The following is a 16970-nucleotide window of genomic DNA, read 5'->3' as shown; positions in this document are numbered from 1 at the left end:
ATGATCTCCATGGAGTCGAACACTTTTGATGAGCACATATTTCAAATCGTGGCCAGCTTTGCAGTGTGCTGTGTTTTGTTAGTGTAGTGGCAGTAGGCCTTCTGGAAGTTCAGTTAACCTGTAGCTGTTGAATTTTGCTGCATCTTTCCTGACATTGTTAGCCAACTACACTGACTGTTACCACGTTTCTACCCAGGTCCTTGCGTCCAATCCCTGCAGATTTTTTGTTACACTTTCTTATTTAGGACTTTAAAAACCTGTTTTCAATTTTTATTCTGCTAGATCATGGTAGCATGCTTTTCTAGTAGGTATTACTCTGCAATTTTCTTATATTGGAGTTTGAAGTTGGATTCAAGAATGCATTCTGTTTCTCAAAAGTATTTAAAGTGAGAAATACATATGGTTGAATCAGTGAGGTAGAATCCTAGTGGAGATGAAATACTCACTAGGGGGTGAATATGAGACAATCAAGGTAATAGGAAGGAAATTTTTTTTTTTTTTTGACACGAGTGTTGCTCTGTCACCCAGGCTGGAGTGCAGTGGCATGATCTTGGCTCACTACAAGCTCTACCTCCTGGGTTCACGCCATTCCCCTGCCTCAGCCTCCCAAGTAGCTGGGACTACAGGCGCTCGCTACCACGCCCGGCTAATTTTTTGTATTTTTAGTAGAGACGGGGTTTCACCATGTTAGCCAGGATGGTCTCTATCTCCTGACCTCGTGATCCGTCCGCCTTGGCCTCCCAAAGTGCTGGGATTACAGGCTTGAGCCACCGTACCCGGCAGGAAGGAAGTTTTGAAGGCATGCAAGCTCATGTAGATACTAGGACACTGCAATTCCTTCATTATACTTCAAGTTAAAATGTGTTCATCTCTGATGCAAATTCACAGAAACACTGAGAAGCAAGATAGAATAGTGGTTGGGAGAGTGAACTCTGAGGCCAGACTGCCTGTTTTAGATCTTGCCTTGCTGTGATCCAAGGCAAGTAGGTGTGACCTGACTAGCTTTGCAACCTTAGCTAAGTCCCTCTTTGTGCCTCAAGTCCCTCATTGTAAGATACCGGTAATTATGGTATTGACCTCATAGGGTGATTGTGATGATTGCACGGGTGAATACAGAGAGAGCTCCAGCACCTAGTATGTGCTAATAAATAATTGCTGTTATTTTTCACAAGGTGGTATGGTGTCATGGTCAGGAGTGGGGACTCTGGAGCAGACTGTCTTGTGAGCAAATTTTGGCTTCTAGATATGTGACCATGCGAAGGATCTCTCTGTGTCTTAGTTTTCTCATCCATAAAATGGAGGTAATAATAAAACTGCTTCATAGTTTGTTGTGAAGGTTAAACAAGCCAATATATATATATATATAAGATTCTGGGAACAGTTCTTAGTTCAGTGTAAGTCCTCAAGTGTTAACTAGCTATACTAGTACTATTATTTTTACCTTTGTTCGAAATAACATAGTTCTGATTTTTGAAGACCTCCCCCAGTCTTGATCTTTGATATTTGCTCAAGTATGTACAAAGCCTTTCAGATTTTTTACTAGTGATTATCTTAACTCTATTCTTCTAGATTAAGTGTTCTGTGGGTTAGGTTTTCTAAAGAAATTACATGTGATGCTCTGTGGGCTCTGTATCTTCTCAGCTTATTATTACACCCAGATAATTGGGAAATCTCAACACTGGTTTTGTTTGTAATATGATTAAAAATGATTTAAAATTCCTGAAAGTTAGCTGTTAAGTCTGCTATCTATTTATTCCTCTGTTCATTAGTTTGGTGAATATTTATTGAGGGTCTGCTGTGTACCGAGTACTCTCCTATGGTAGTGAACAGGATAGACAAGGTTTCTGGTCTGGTGGATGTTCCGTGTTACAGGGGAAGAGGCAGATAGTAAGTAAATAAGAGAGTAATTTCCGGTAGCGATTAGTGTGTTAAGACAGTAAAATGTCATAAGAGACTAGCTAGGTAGGAGAGGGCTGCTTTATCTCCAGTGAGTCAGGGAAGGCCTTCCTGAGGAAAGACGTTCGAACCCCACTCCTTGGATAGGAAGGAGCTGGCTACGCAAACGTCTGCTGGAAGAGCAATCCAGGAAGAGGAGTGGTAGGAGCAAAGGCTTTGGCGTAAGTATAAGCTAATGGTTTTTTTTTTTTTTTTTTTTTTTTGAGATGTAGTCGTGCTCCGTCGCCCAGGCTGGGGTGCAGTGGTGCAATCTCGGCTCATTGCTACCTCCGCCTCCTGGGTTCAAGCGATTCTCCTGCCCCAGCCTCCTGAGTAGCTGGGACTATGGGCGTGTGCCACCACGCCCAGCTAATTTTTGTATTTTCAGTAGAGACGGAGTTTCACCACATTGGTCAGGCTGGTCTCCAACTCCTGACCTCGTCATCTGTCCACCTTGGCCTCCCAAAGTGCTGGGACTACAGGCGTGAGCCACCGCTTTTGTTTTTTATTTTAAAGGAATATAGAACAAAAGCCCATGTGGCTGGAGGGAGGAGGAGAGGAATCTTAGGAGATGAGGCTGGTGAGGTCCACAGGGATGGGTGAGTTTTAGGCTTAAGTGCTGTTCACCCATTGGAGAGTTGAGGCCATGAGCTGACCGATGACTTTTTAAAATTTAACCGAGCTGGGGACTGGATTGTAGGTGGGTATGACTGGATGCACTTTGTGTGTTCGAGTGATTCTGGAATACTTCTCTAATTTTCAAATATTTCTGACACATTTTTCTATTATTGCTTATCCAGTACAAAAATATTAGAACCCTTGCTTCTTCCCAATTTGTTTGGTAAACTTTCAAGTTTCTTTATATATGCTGATGTTTAAACAAGAGAATATAGAGCGGATTCCTGGTTTTATACCTGTCTGAACCCAAAGAGAAAGTGGGAAGAGTTTAAAATCTTTGTTGTTGTTAATTTTTTCTTTAATATCAAAATATATTTAAAAAGAGGTTGGTCTTTTGATTTTATTTTTTTAATGTGGATTTCTATTTCCATTGTTGAAGGGATTAATTTTTCTTTTCTTCTGAATTTGACTTAAAAATGCTAACCTATACAGAAGAAAAAATATATATATAGTATGGAAGAAAACAAGCCTTGGTTTAAAAAAAATTATTATTTTCCTCTTCATAGGGTCTATTGGTGTAGCTGTTTTAATATAAAGTTGCGAAGCATATATAGCTCCGTAATATAACCATTTCAAGTTGCTAATAATTTTTGTGTTGTTTTATTTTCTACTACTTGTTTATTTTTATTTATTTATTTATTTATTTTTAAGATAGGGTCTCGCTCTGTCTCCTAGGCTGGAGTGCAGTGACACAATGTTGGCTTACTGCAGCCTCCACCTCCCAAGCTCAAGTGATCTCCCACTTCAGCCTCCTGAATCGCTGTGACTGCAGGCACACACCACCATGCCTGGTTAGTTTTTGTATTTTTAGTAGAGACAGAGTTTCACTATGTTGCCCAGGCTGGTCTCAAACTCCTGCGATCAAGCAGTTTGCCCACCGTGGCCTCCCAAAGTTCTGGAATTGCAGCCATGAGCCACTATGCCCGCTAATAATTTTGAAGGCTGTTTAGCAGCTAACAGATATGTTCCTCTTGATCTAACACTTCACCAGTGCTAGAAATTTTGTATTTGATTTGTGATACAGATTCTGGTGTGTTTTTACTTTGTGTGTTTTGCAGCAACAAGAATATCTTAGGACATGAGCGCCCTCACCAAGTTGCTAGTTCAGTTATCACTTCACTGACAACTGCAGTGGAGTGAACAGGGAAACTTAAGTTCTTATTCTTAGAGGTCTCTTGAAAATGTCCAGTGGTATCTTCTAGCCAGTTCTCTGGTTACGTCATTTCAGTGGGGAATTAATGGGGAATGCCTTTGTTTTCACTCCTTCCCATACTCTTTTTTGCATTGGTTTTAAGACTTTACATATTTCTGAGAACTCTAGTCATTTCAGGTATTAGTTGACAGCACCATTTCTTAAATATGTGACTTTTAACAAAAAATAGAGAAACTATGCATTTGGAATTTACATAATCCAGAAACAGTTTACTTTAACATAAGCCTGCTGTTTCAACAGATTAGCTCATCAGAATGCCAAAAGTTGTTTGTGATGGCTGTTTTAACTCATTACTATCTTATATATTAAAGTAAGTTTTTTGGTTAGATTTAACTGATTCAAGAAGGGAAATCATGTATTGGTTCAAAAATAAGAAAAAGGCAGATTTTAGCCTTCTTAGGGGTGGGGGAGAGCCAAGGAAACAGCTGCCTTTTCTTTTAAATAATTTAGAATATTTTAAAATTTGGACTATAGAAACAGTTCTGCAGTGAATTAAATCAAGTAATATTTACTTTTAGGGGCTTTATCTAGACTAGAAGGTATGTTGAAGTGAGGAACTATTTTGTTTCTAAACTGTAGGTGGAATTTCCCTCCCTGCAAAAAAAGGAAAAAAACAAAAAGCAGGATCACTCTCTTAGATAACCATTGTGCAATGATCCAAATCAGGAAGCTAATAGCAACACATTGTTTTATTAGGTAATATGTACACCTGACTCAAATTCTGTCAATTGTTCCAGTCATCTCTTTGTAGGAAAAGAAAACGTTTTCACATTCGGTTGTCACGTCTCATGTGTTTGGCTGGTACCTTAGTCTTTGTTTTTTACAACCTTTCAGTTTTGAGAACTGGTTGGTTATTTTGTAGAATGTCCCAAAGTTTGAGCTTCTCTTATGTTTCATCATGATTAGATTCGATGTATGCATTTTGGGTAGAAATCTACCAGAAGTGATGCTCTGTTTTCTGTGCATTATATCAGGAGACATATGATGTTGATATGTCTTATTACAAAAGTGTTTTTTTCTTTTGTAATAAATAAGTATTTTATGGGGAGATATTCTGAGGCTATGTATTTTGTTACTCCTCCAACTTTTACCTACTTTTAGCATCCATTTATGATTCTTGCCTGAATTAATCATTACCGTGATGATTGCCAAATGACGATTTTCTAATTCCAACATTTCTTTTTTACTGATTAGTTGGGATCTCCTTTAAGGAAGAGCTTTCCTTTTTATTTACTTGATCATTCCTTCATTCATTCACATCAGGCTGGACTCATGGATTCTTATTGTATTCAGTGGATTTTAGATAGAATTTTACTTATATTGATAGCCTTGAAACTTTTCTCACAGATCAATCGCTGTGAGAGAAACCAATAAGCTGTTTCCCCAAATTCTAGGGGTGTGAACTTTGCACTCAGTGGATCTTTTCTTCGGGATCTTGTTCTGGGTGGAATCAATTTGATGATGGCCCTCAGTGCTTCCAGTCATACGTGGCTTAAGAACGTGATGGTTTAGGAGCATAATACATGGGAAATACTTCCTGTTGTATTTAAAAGTTAAAATGTGGAAGTTTGACGTCCGGTACGAAGAGCGAGGCACTGACCTCCCTGGACCCGAGCAGGTTGGTGGCCCCGGGCGGCCTCCTGTTGGCGGCTCTGGGATAGAAACCAAGGCGCATTTGTAAGTGCTTGCGCGTGGTTCCTCCTAGTTGTCCTGTTCAAGTTGTTCTTGGTCTGGAACGCGCGCTGGTCGTTATCTTTCAGCACTCCGCGTTCCACACCGCACGCTTTTCAGTTATGCTTTACATTTCTTCTCGACTTAGATTTCGTGAGCTTTTAAAATGGTCCCATGTTTTATTTTTTCTCGTGCGTGGGCCATCGTGAGGCTTTAAACAGGAAGCTGTGACAGCACCCGGGCTCCGCGGCTCGTCACCTGGCCTTCTGCGCCCCTCGCCCCGCGCCGCGGGTGCGGTCCTCCCTCCAGCAGAGGGTTCCGGGCGCCCGCGCCGCCCGCACGGGGACGGGAGCCCTTCCTGCCGGCCGGGTGCGCGCGACGCCGCCGACAGCTGTTTGCCATCGGCGCTGCTCCCGCCCGCGTCCAGGTGCGCGCTCCGCTCCCGCCGGCGTCCCGGGCTCCGCCCCCGCCAACAACCGCCGCTCTGATTGGCCCGGCGCTTGTCTCTTCTCTCCCCGCAGCCAATCGCGCCGGGCGAGGAGCTCCTGGTCTGGTACAATAGGAAAGACAACCCTGAGATAGCAGCTGCGATTGAGGAAGAGCGAGCCAGTCCCCGGAGCAAGCGGAGCTCCTCCAAGAGCCGGAAAGGTAGGAGACCCCGGCCCGCCCGCCCGGTCCCGGCGCCACGCCCGTCGGGGAAGCCGCCCTGCCGCCCCCGCTGCTGCTGGCCCGACCGCGCGGCGGGTCGCGGGCTCAGGCGGCGGCGCCCGCGGCGTCTCGGGGACTTTTTTCGGACTCCGCCGGACCCCGGCCCCGCTCCCGCCCCGCGGTCCCGCTCAGGCCCTACGATCACCGCCCTCCCGCCCTGCGGGCGGCCCCGCTGCTGAATCACGGCCTCCGCGCGCTCCGGCTGTTTCCTAACTTGTGACTTAGTTCCCGGGCGGCGGAAAGTGCGCGGACGCCTCTCCGGGGCCGCACATTCTCCCGCTGGCTCCCCGAGCCGCGCTCCGCAGTTGCGCTCACGGCGGGCGCTGGAGTCTTCTCGCGGCTGGCGTGACAGCCCCGGCTCCGCAGACTCGGGCCCGCCGCGCAGGACGCGGGCCGCCTCGGCGGCGGAGTCGGGGTGGGGGCGTGGGGGAGGCAGAGACAGAGAGAGACAAGAGACAGGAGGCGGCGGGGAGGGCAGGGAGACAGCGGGCGCGGTGGGCTTCCGATGCCCAGGGGGATGTGGAAGTTAGAGAGCGTGTTGTTTTGTCGTTTTGACTCAATTCTCATAGTTTTACGACTTCTGATGATTTCGAACAAAAGGTAAAAGTGTAGTCACACTTAAAAAGGAAGGGGGGTAGTTTCTGGGTAGGAAAATAGTTTGGTTGGCTGTATCGTGTTTCCAGCTGGCATACTGACATGTTGGGATTTTTTTTTTAATGAAGAATTTTAATGTGAATTCAGGAATCGTTCATAGATCCCATTTTGAAAATATGCCAAAGCACAGTATGATAGTTTCCTATTGATACAAATACAGATTTGTGGTTTTTTTTTTTTTGCTCTCCTGAGGTGTTAAGTAGATTTTTTTTAGTCATCTGAACGAAAGAGTCTATTCTTTACTCAGAACATTGCAAAGTGAGTTGTGGAAGTCATACTGTAAATAAAATCATGTCGTAAACTCGATTTAGGAAAATGTTAAAATCGACTTTAAGGAATGTAGGCAAGAAGTCTGTTCTGATTTTTCAAGTATGTATTCTTTGTATATCACCACAAAATGGAAATACAATTAATTTCCCCGTGAGACAGTTAGTAGGCCTTTTACTGAATATGCATTGTCTATATATTGAATGTGATTGAGTCACTGCTTTAGAGCGTTCAATGCTTTTGATCCTGAATCAGATGATCAGAGTCTAGAAAATTCCCAGTTTTTTTTTTTTTAAGTTTTAACTGAGTTCTGGGATTTTGTTGATATTAGGCTTAGTGCTTGTTTGCAGTGAAAACTTTTTATGTAATTCAACTTGTTCCTTTATTTAGTATTCCTTTTGTTTACAACTAATGTTACCAGCCTTCCAGGTAAGTTGTTATTTGTAGGGGGCTGGAGATGGGGAGGACAGGACCCTCTTTACTGTGCCACTAATCATAACTAACTCCTGTACTTAAATAGATTTGTAGTTTAATAGCAACCTTACTTTAACGCTTTTCTCTGTTTGGCATACTTTGTTGTGCATGTTTAGAACATATGTCATTACTCTTTTGCTTTTTTGTTTATCTGTTTATTTTTCTCAGTGGGATTTGGGGAAAAACTTGAACATATACTTTCTGTTTTATTAGTGATATATGAGCTTAATATCTGCATTTTTATACCTGCGTAAACTGTTGGTGTTTCGTATTGACTTAAATAGTTCATATTTCTTACTATCCTATTATTTTGTACTACTCTGGGCAGCCTATAACCCAGAATCCTAGGTTTTAATTAATTAAAAGACTTATGCTTATGCAAAGCCCTCTCTTGGAACTTACAGTCTGTGTTGAACAGCTTGCTGGTAAAGAGATCTGTTTGCTCTCTAAGACTTAAGCTTTGGAGAGTTTAATGAGTCAAACCTTTTTTACTTTTAAATTAAATACTCAGTTAAAACCGATAAACCGATTTATAGCTTTCAAAGACCTGAAATGGAGTCTTTTTTTTTTTTTTTTTGTATTAACTCAGTTCTATTTAGGTCTTATGTGTGACCTCAAACATTTAAATAGTATCTTTTCAGGCAGTGATGTCAGAGAGCGAATCAACATAAATGTCATTCAGAGGCAATGTTAACTTAGTATTGCTGAGAGCCGCATGTTGAATACATAGAGCCGACAGGTAGATTGACAGTGGGCTTGACTTCATTTTCATTATGAGACAGAGAGAAAAACAAAGGGCTGAATTCTTCATAGTTCTGGACCTCAGCTCCTTTGCATGACAGCTGCTATACTTACAGCTGTGCATTGCATGTGGTGCCTTTCAGAATTCATCAGATCGCTGGTGGATCATAAGGCGTGTTTGGGCAGAGCAAAGCCCTGATTTCTTTACATACAAAGTAGTGGCCTCTCCGCTCTCCCCTCCTCACGTCTCCTTTCTCCTCCCCTCCCCTCCCCTCCCCATATTCATTCATTCATCTAATGTTTATTGAGCCCTGCTGTGTATTAGGCTCTCTGCTGGGTTGTAGCACACAGTGATGAGCAAAAAAGCAGTGGTAACTCTTCTCATGGCGCCCGTAATCTAGTGGAGAAAACAAACATTAAATCAGTAAATAGCTGATCAGCGCCTAGATGGTTGGCATGTAGTAGGCCCTCAATAAATATTCATTGATTGACAAGGACTCACACAAATGTTTTAGGAAGGAAAAAAATGCAGTGCGGTGAGAACACAGTTCATATTGGCTGCGACCATGGAGCATGCAATTTTGCCATGGGCCAAAGATGGATGTACATCAGGCATTTTAAACTGGAGTTTAATTTGGATTCCCAGTTTTGTAATTGAGCTTCTTCACTTTTTACACATCTGAGCAGCCTCTATGCAATGAAAAATAAGTTCCTTAGATGGAATAGGTTAAGCTTTCAGGTAGAGAGCAAGGAGGGTTTTTAGTGTCTGGTGTTTCAGGCTATTTTAATGTGAACCACAGAAAAATTACAATTATAAAATAGCATAGAAACAGCCAAATTTAGAAGTATTTCTCATCTTCTTGATCTCTGTCCCCTGTTTGTTTTGGTGACAAATGAGAAATTGAATTTGCTTGTTAGCAGTAAGCAATGACTGTTGGCAAATGCTCTTCCAGAGTGTAGATTATAATAGCAGAGTGTTTGCTCTATCAGTTACATAAGAGCCTTACCTGAAGTTCTTTTACCTGGAGAAACAACAGTGGCTTTCTACAAATGGGCTTAGTGGAAGGAATGAAAAAGATGGGATGCCTGGGCATTTACCAGGTGTGCGACTTTGGACAACTCATGTCACCTTTCTGTGATGAAGTTTCCCTAGCCTGAAAAAGGAATATCATCATCTCGATGATGCTTGTGCCACCTAACCTCACAAAGTTGTCAAGAGCAAGTGAGATAATAGAAACGTGCTTTGTGAAGCTGTGGGCTCTTGGGAACTGTAAGTACCAACTCTCACCACATGGCTGGCGTTTACTTCTGTGCTTCTTGCGGAGGAACGACTGAGTTGGTGACTCATTTAATCAATGGGGATTTATGGAGCACCCGTGTAAGCTCAAAATAAGCACTGGGTCTCTTCTTTCCCTCTTCCTTCCTACGTCACAGCCCTATTCTGTGCTGATTCACCCTTATTTTAGGCCTAAGTTCTAACCTGTTGACCTGGCTGTTCACAGCAGATTGAGAGAGAAGAGTTTATATTTATAGCAGCAAGAAGTTTTCTACCTGAAAGCTGGACAGAGAAGAAGACAGAAGGTTTATAACAAAATCAGTAATGAATTATAAAGAACAAGTTCCTTAAGGTCAGTTAGTAGGTTCAGATAGTCCTTCCTAAAAACCGTAAGTAGTGCCCGAGAATATCAACTGGTTTATAAGTATTTATCTCAGCGACTTTTAGTCGCCACAGAACAGTTAAATTATAATCAGCTTAGCAAAGTAATATTTTATCTGTCTCTACGATCAGAATTTAAATTAAAAATCTTGGTACTGTGAAGAACACTCAAGTTTTTTGAAATTGTATATATTTGAAATTCTTCTATAAAGGTGCTAAATAACAAGCCTTTAGAGACTTAAAATATAGGGAGGTAAGAGAGCCACATGCAAAGATACCTCAGTCTAAGGTAGTCTGTAAAAAAGTGCAACATGGATTGTATAGGCAGTAAGGACTATTGGCCCTCCCTAAGAGAAGGAAAAAGGGATGCTGAGCTGGGCTGGCCAGGGAGCCTTTCTGTAGAAAGGGTGGCAGGATAGGGACATTTCAGAACAGAGAGAGGAAGGAGGAGGACGTCAGGAGGAACCTTGGGGCCTGAGAAGTTGTAACTGTCTGGACGGTCTTCCTCTCTGTTATTGACCAAGTATTCCTTGTGTCTGTGTCAGGCACTATTCTGGGTGCTGGAGTTTCAGCAAAGAACTAAAATGACAAGGGTCCCTGTTCACACGGAGTCACATTCTGGAGAGGGGAGTACAGGCCAACAGATGAAGGAGGGAAACCTTGTCAATAGTGTTTTGTAGGGTGGGTGGGGGAGGTATGGCCTGACTGTAGGTGGGAGGTCGGGGTGACCATTCTGAGGTTGTGACATAAATGACACAGGAAGTTCTAGGGGCTGAGGGCTTTGGGAAGAGGGACCCAGTTCTTTTAGCTACATGAGTATTTTTGGATTATGAAACTCAGTTCTGCAAATGGACAGATATTGGCCCTTTTTCTGCCAGGCGCTGTACCGAGTGGCTGGGTTGGTTGGTGGGGGAGATGAGAGAGATGACTACAGCAGGCACCATCCTCCTCCAGTGTGGAGTCTCTAGTCTGTTTCATGACAGCCACGCGCAGGTCAGACTTAGTGGGTGTTCTGGTTGATGTGGGAGAGAAGGAAATGGACACTTTGCAAAATTGGATAACTTGTCCAAGATCGCCCTACCAATGAGTGTCACAGTCGGAATTGGAACCAGGTTTCCCATGCCTTTTCTTCTATATGATATGGAGCTTTTTGTCCACTTCTACATGCGGTTGACAACTACAGAAGTGACAACATTGGTTCCATTTAAAGTTGAAATTAGAGAATACATTTAATAAACGCAGAGAGTGGACGGGCTTCCGTGGAGTTTGATCTCCTAACCTTTTGTAGCAGCCAGCAGCTGTGTTTCAGGCTCCAGGCTGAATGACAGAGGCCTGACTCTGGTGTCTGAGGATGATGATAGATGGGCCCTATGCCTACTGGGTGCCTGGTGGGCAGGTCCTGTGCCCGCTGACTTACGGGCACTGGCCTGTGGTTCCTGTTTGCAGGTGCTGGAGCAGGATGTGGAGTGCTTGGACATGGCAGTGTGTTCCTGTGTCCGGCTTTATGCTGGCAAGCTTGTAGCATTAGACACAAATGAGCTGTTTCCGGGTTGGTCAGTCTTAGAGGGGCCTGTCTCTGCTGTAGCTTTCTGGCTGCCTCCTAGCTGAGGGTGCCTTTGTGGTTGCCTGCCAGGATGAACTCTCTGCTGCTGTTGTCGTGGTGGTCTGTTTTGAAGAGCTCAGTATGGTTTTAATTCGTACTTTTTCAATAGTAGGAGTTAGGGAATTGTTAAAAATTTGCAGTTCTGCTGCTGCTACTAAATTGCTCCAAATTTAGATGAAAATGTTGGTCAGCATTTTCGTTTTGTGCCTTTGATTCTTATGTCTATCCTTGTTTACAGGGAAATTATGTGCATTAACTTAAATTTTACAAAGCATTTTGCAAATTTTTCAACTGTATTTTACTTGGTGAATTTGTAAAAATCCTAACATGCCATGATTAAAAAGTTTTAAATATCATAATTGAGTGTATTGGGAACCACGCTGTGCCCTATTTTTAGGTTATTTTGGTTCTCTTGTCCATATGTAAATTGGAAAGTGAGACTTGCCTAATACAGAAAAAAGGTTTGATTATGATTAAATTTTCTAAACAATATAAAAGAGGTAACAAGACCCTTATAGTTAGTTCAAAATGCTTTAGTTGATTTTAACAAATCCACTTATAATTTGAAAGTAGAAAACCCAGTTTCCTGTGTTTTCCTTAAATATGAACACTAGGTTATTTTTCTAAATGATGAATTTTTATTTTTGTTTAAACTCTTGCAGTGTTTTTTTTTTCCCTAGGCAATTTCATGTTCCAGTTTACAGATAGCTGTTACGATATTCAAACTTAATGTTCATGGGAGCATTATAGAGAGAAAGGGTGTAGTTACTTTATAAATAAAATAACTTTTAAAGTTTATTTATTTATTTTGTAGAGACAGAGTCTTTCTATGTTGCTCAGGTTGAACTCGAACCCCTGAGCTCAAGCTGTCTTCCTACCTTAGCCTCCCTAATAGTTGGTATTACAGGCATGCACACAGTGTAGCTTTGTATTTAAAGTTGCCTCTAAAGAATTGAGGAATTGGAGGCCGGGCGCGGTGGTGCATGCCTGTAATCCCAGCACTTTGGGAGGCCGAGGCGGGTGGATCACAAGGTCAGGAGATCAAGACCATCCTGGCTAACATGGTGAAACCCCATCTCTACTTTAAAAAAAAATACAAAAAAATGAGCCAAGCGTGGTGGCGGGCCCCTGTAGTCCCAGCTACTTGGGAGGCTGAGGCAGGAGAATGGCATGAACCCGGGAGGCGGAGCCTGCAGTGAGCTGAGATCGCTCCACTGCACTGCAGCCTGGGCGACAGAGAGAGACTCCTTCTCAAAAAAGAATTGAGAAATTGGATAAATATCCCAAGAACACCATTGTCGAGGTTAAAAATAGGCGTTTCTTTTAGTTAAAGGTCGTATGGAGAACTGAAGTGGAAGTTTCAGGTAGACTGGCGTGGGACTTTGTTGGCATTCAGATGGCTGGTTTGTATTTCACATGCTGCCAAGTACAGGCCTAAAGTTTTATTTTGGCCATCCGTCTGGCTCAGAGTGTTTTATTAGTGTTCATAATTTGGTTGAAATAGTTTAGAGGAGCTGAATGACCTGGAGAAGCAAAAGTTACTTGAAAATGCTATTGTTTCTCTAAGTGAAAAAGAGAAATACTGAAAGTAGCTGTTTTTCTTTTTGCCGCTCAGTAAAACCAGTTTTCATACAAGAGTTCTTGGCTGAATTCATTTATTACAATGTATTTTGATATGGACATATGTCATGACTTGACACTTATTTGCACATCATGTCATGCTGTGAATCACTCATTTCTATTGATGGTGACAATGACAGCAGTTACACTTGTTTCTAGCATTGTGCTGGTTGCCCTGTGTATACCATAGCTAATCCTCCCAATAACCCTGCAAAGTTGAGATCCGTATCCTCATTTGTATAAGAGGAAACCGATGCTCCGTGGGGCTTACATACTTCGGCCAAGTTCCCACAAGGTCCTACATAAAAGGCTCTGTCTGTCTAAATCCAGTTTTTATGCATAATGTTTCTAAGTTGGACAGTTATACTGTATAAGTTGCCATGTTTTATTTGCTTTACTCACTGGCCAAGGTGTATTTTCACTGCCCACTGTAAGAAGTGCCCACTTCAATCCTAAATACCAAGACTATGGTTAAGTGAAGTGTTTGGTGTAGGAAAGCCCAGTCATGGCGACACCTTCAGCTGTTTCTGCTTTGGAGATTTATGGATTGCATAGGTATGTTGTATTCTTTTGAGCACCCCAAATAAACAGTTTTTAAAAACACAGATTGCATTTTCACCCCTTTCCAGCTGTTGTCTATCAAGTGTTTTTTAAATGACGTATTTGTCGGTTTAAGTTTCTAATGAATATTTTCTTTCTCTTAGGTTTTATGTTATTTTGGCATTAGTTTTGAAACCAAAAGAGCACATTGAGACATTGCTTTTGCCCAACTCCCTCTGCAGTGCAGAGTCTAGGATTATAGAGCTCTTTCATTTTGTCTTATTGATGAGAAGCTTTAGCTTCCAGCTCTGCAGCACTGGTCTTGTGTTGAGACTGGCTTAACAGTCTGACTGTTCCACCAATGAAAATACACATGTTAAAGTTTTCTTAAGTTGAATGTTACAGATAATGAACATGCCTTAATTAATGTGTACTCTAAAGATTAATTACAGAAACTGTAAGTGCAATTCTGATTTGTTTGTGGATATAATTGAGTTATATCCTGCTTGTTTTTCAGTTTTGGGTGGTGACATTTTGTTTATTTGTTTTGCCAAAATGTTTATTTGCAGAGGGGGGGTAGAATATATATATATGTATTTTTTTTTTTTTTTTTACTTTTTCATTTAAGAGAAATGCACATGAACTCTTTGAAGCAGTACTTTCTTCAGAGGTTTTGTTTGCTGATAAAGCTTTCCTAGTCTAGCTGCTTGACTCATTCCAGAGGAGAACCATTAAAGGAGACCAGAAGGTGAAAACAGTCACCCTAACCTAGCCGTGTGTGCTCTTGAATTTTCCTAAGAAGGGGCACGCGTTGATTTCCTCATAGTCTTTATCACACAATAGATTCTTAGAATATGTGTGTCTATATAAAATTTTTAAAGCTGCTTGAGTTTGTAGCCAAATGTAATGTGGCTTTTTCTACTTGGAACTTCTACTGAGAGTACTTCATTCGATTGTTCCTTAAAGACTTCGTACGTAGTGGTCAGGCGCGGTGGCTCACACCTGTAATCCCAGCACTTTGGGAGGCAGAGGTGGGTGGATCACCTGAGGTCAGAAGTATGAGAACATCCTGGACAACATGGTGAAACCCCGTCTCTACTAAAAATACAAAAATTAGCTGGGCGTGGTGGTGGCTGGCACCTGTAATCCTAGCTACTCTGGAGGCTGAGGCACGAGAATCGCTTGAACTCGGGAGGCGGAGGTTGCCGTGAGCTGAGATTGCGCCACTGCACTCCATCCTGGGTGACAGAGTGAGACTTTGTCTCAAAAAAAAAAAAGACATAGTAAGTCGTTAACACCTCCCCAACCCCCCAGACATACTGTAGGCAAGGCAAAACTGCAGTTTGTAATCTATACTTTCTTTTTTCAAAATTCTTTAGTATTTTTCTTTCTGTTCTAACCTGTTCTTTGAAAAATAGGAGAAGGTAACTTTGTTTAAAAGGTTAAAACTTGGTGCGTGTATTAAAGTATTCTGAGGGATTCTGGGTAAGAGACTAGAAAAGTCTCGGTGTTCTGGAGCATTTATTGTAGCTGCTTGCTATTTCCTGCTTCTGTGGCCATGATCCTGAAGTTTAAAAATATTTTGATGAAAGTTTTAATAATCTAGTCAATGTGTAGTTATTTTAGATGCTTATATTTTAAAAGTACATACCATTTTTATTTTTAATGTGAGAATATTTGAATAGTTTCAGAGGCAAGAGATTTATTCCAGTGAATGAGATAATTGTGTGGTATAAAAAATAACACAGTTTATAAGCTAAGAATATAACAGCTAAAATACTGCTAGTTTGATACTTAGGTAGCTTTCAGTTTTATATGTTCTTATTAGTTTAATCAGTGTCTGAATAATGAAAAACTAATTGCGCTCTCAATGAATTTAGCTGTCTGTTACCAGTTACGGACAGTAGCAAAGGATTGACCGGTTAAAAAGAAAACTAATACAGCATTGCTTAGGCTAAAATTCGCCTGCACTCTTTTTTTTTTTTTTTTAATTAAAACTACAGCGATAAACAATCTTTTTTCTTGTATTTGTAATCCTGCCTCTTGGGGCAGTCTTTTGTAGATTTCCTGAGATACCACATGCCACAAAAATGAAGGCAAACTGATTTGTTCACCCATGTTTAGAACCCCAAAACGGAATTATGTGCAATGTTTGAAGTTGCAATGCCATTCAGAATGGGCAACAATGCAATTTCTGAGCCTTTTGTTATTCTTTTTACCATTTGGCCTCTCAGGTTCAGTTCTCATTCTCTTGCCAGTTTGAGATGTAGGATATGCCTTTCTGGTTCTGTTGACTACATTTTCGTCTTTCATGTATGGGATTATCAGAGCGTGCTTCTCTGGAATAAAGAGATTACTGGCCATAAGCAGAATGTCTAAGGGCCTGTGAGAAATGAGGGTTCCTACTGTCCACCTCTTGCCTTGGTACTTTTGCCATGAGGATGTTAATGTTGGTAATAGCTGGGTCCTAAGTCTTCTAACCTTCTATGGCAGGTTTACGCTGTGAGCAGCACCATGATGATAATAGTTGTAGTTTTGATCTTTTACACGTGGAACAATCTCCTAGACTATTTACACATGATGGACTGTAATTTTTGTAGGATTAGCACTAATGTTGAAATTACAATTTCTCTCTGACATCCAAGAAAATAAGTAAAAAGTATCAATAATAATAATAAATATCATATGTTGCCAGTAGTCTCAATCTTGGACTTTTGGACCAGGGGTTGAAGATTCCAAATCTACTTGATTTTAGGAATTTTGCTAATTGCTAAAGGTGTGATCCACAGTGTCCTTCCCTTGTTAGATGGGTCATGGGCGTGTTTGATAAAAAGATCAACTTTGAGTGATAAGCATAATATCTATTTTTAGTTATTATAAATCCAGGAATTCAGGATAGAAGAGAATGTAAATTACTGTCTGTATGCCAAGATAAAATTTGGGGTTTTAGTAGAGTGCAGAAAATATTAAATCAAGAAAAAGTGATACTTATTCAGTTTCTGTCTGATCCTTTTAAGTTTTAAAGACAGGGTCTTATAAATCTCATGGGTTATTGTCAAAAAGTACATGGAATTGGTGAACTTTGTTTTCATAGCGAATGATTCTTGTGCTTCCCCCTACTCTTCAGTTTCTATGCCAAGCACATTAAAGAAAAAAAAAAACTTACCTAAATTTTTTTTTAGTGGGTGGGGATATACTGCTTGGGCTTC

General features: G+C 41.4%; 2 protein-coding genes and 1 long non-coding RNA gene across 8 annotated transcripts in view; 1 reads left to right on the top strand and 2 right to left on the bottom strand.

The window, feature by feature from the left end:
• The window catches only part of PRDM2 (PR/SET domain 2), a 132098-nt gene that overhangs the window by 45893 nt on the left and 69235 nt on the right, over positions 1–16970 (top strand). For 4 of the 5 annotated variants that reach the window (XM_033228281.1, XM_033228279.1, XM_033228280.1 and 1 more), the window contains one exon: positions 6019–6145. The exons of the other annotated variant lie outside the window; for it this stretch is intronic. In XM_033228281.1, coding sequence (XP_033084172.1) covers positions 6019–6145 — 127 coding nt within the window. The remainder of the gene's footprint in view (positions 1–6018; positions 6146–16970) is intronic. 5 annotated transcript variants of the gene reach the window in all.
• LOC117093285 (translation initiation factor IF-2-like) lies at positions 4686–6997 on the bottom strand. The gene is made up of 2 exons (XM_033228286.1): positions 6420–6997; positions 4686–6047 (listed from the first exon to the last, which is right to left on the bottom strand). The coding sequence occupies exons 1-2, from the start codon at positions 6770–6772 to the stop codon at positions 5711–5713; spliced, it is 690 nt and encodes a 229-aa protein (XP_033084177.1). The 5' UTR covers positions 6773–6997; the 3' UTR covers positions 4686–5710.
• Positions 8143–16970, bottom strand: part of LOC117093287 — a 20290-nt gene continuing 11462 nt past the window's right edge. The window contains exon 3 of one of the 2 annotated variants that reach the window (XR_004441091.1): positions 8143–9495. This is a non-coding gene — a long non-coding RNA (uncharacterized LOC117093287). Of the gene's footprint in view, positions 9496–9858; positions 11011–16970 lie in introns of those variants that run through there. The other variant, XR_004441092.1, reaches the window with a different exon arrangement.

This window comes from Trachypithecus francoisi, unplaced genomic scaffold (assembly GCF_009764315.1).
Source record: "Trachypithecus francoisi isolate TF-2019V2 unplaced genomic scaffold, Tfra_2.0 Lachesis_group12, whole genome shotgun sequence".
Classification (NCBI taxonomy): Eukaryota; Metazoa; Chordata; class Mammalia; order Primates; family Cercopithecidae; genus Trachypithecus; species Trachypithecus francoisi.
This window is presented reverse-complemented; position numbering and strand designations above follow the sequence as displayed.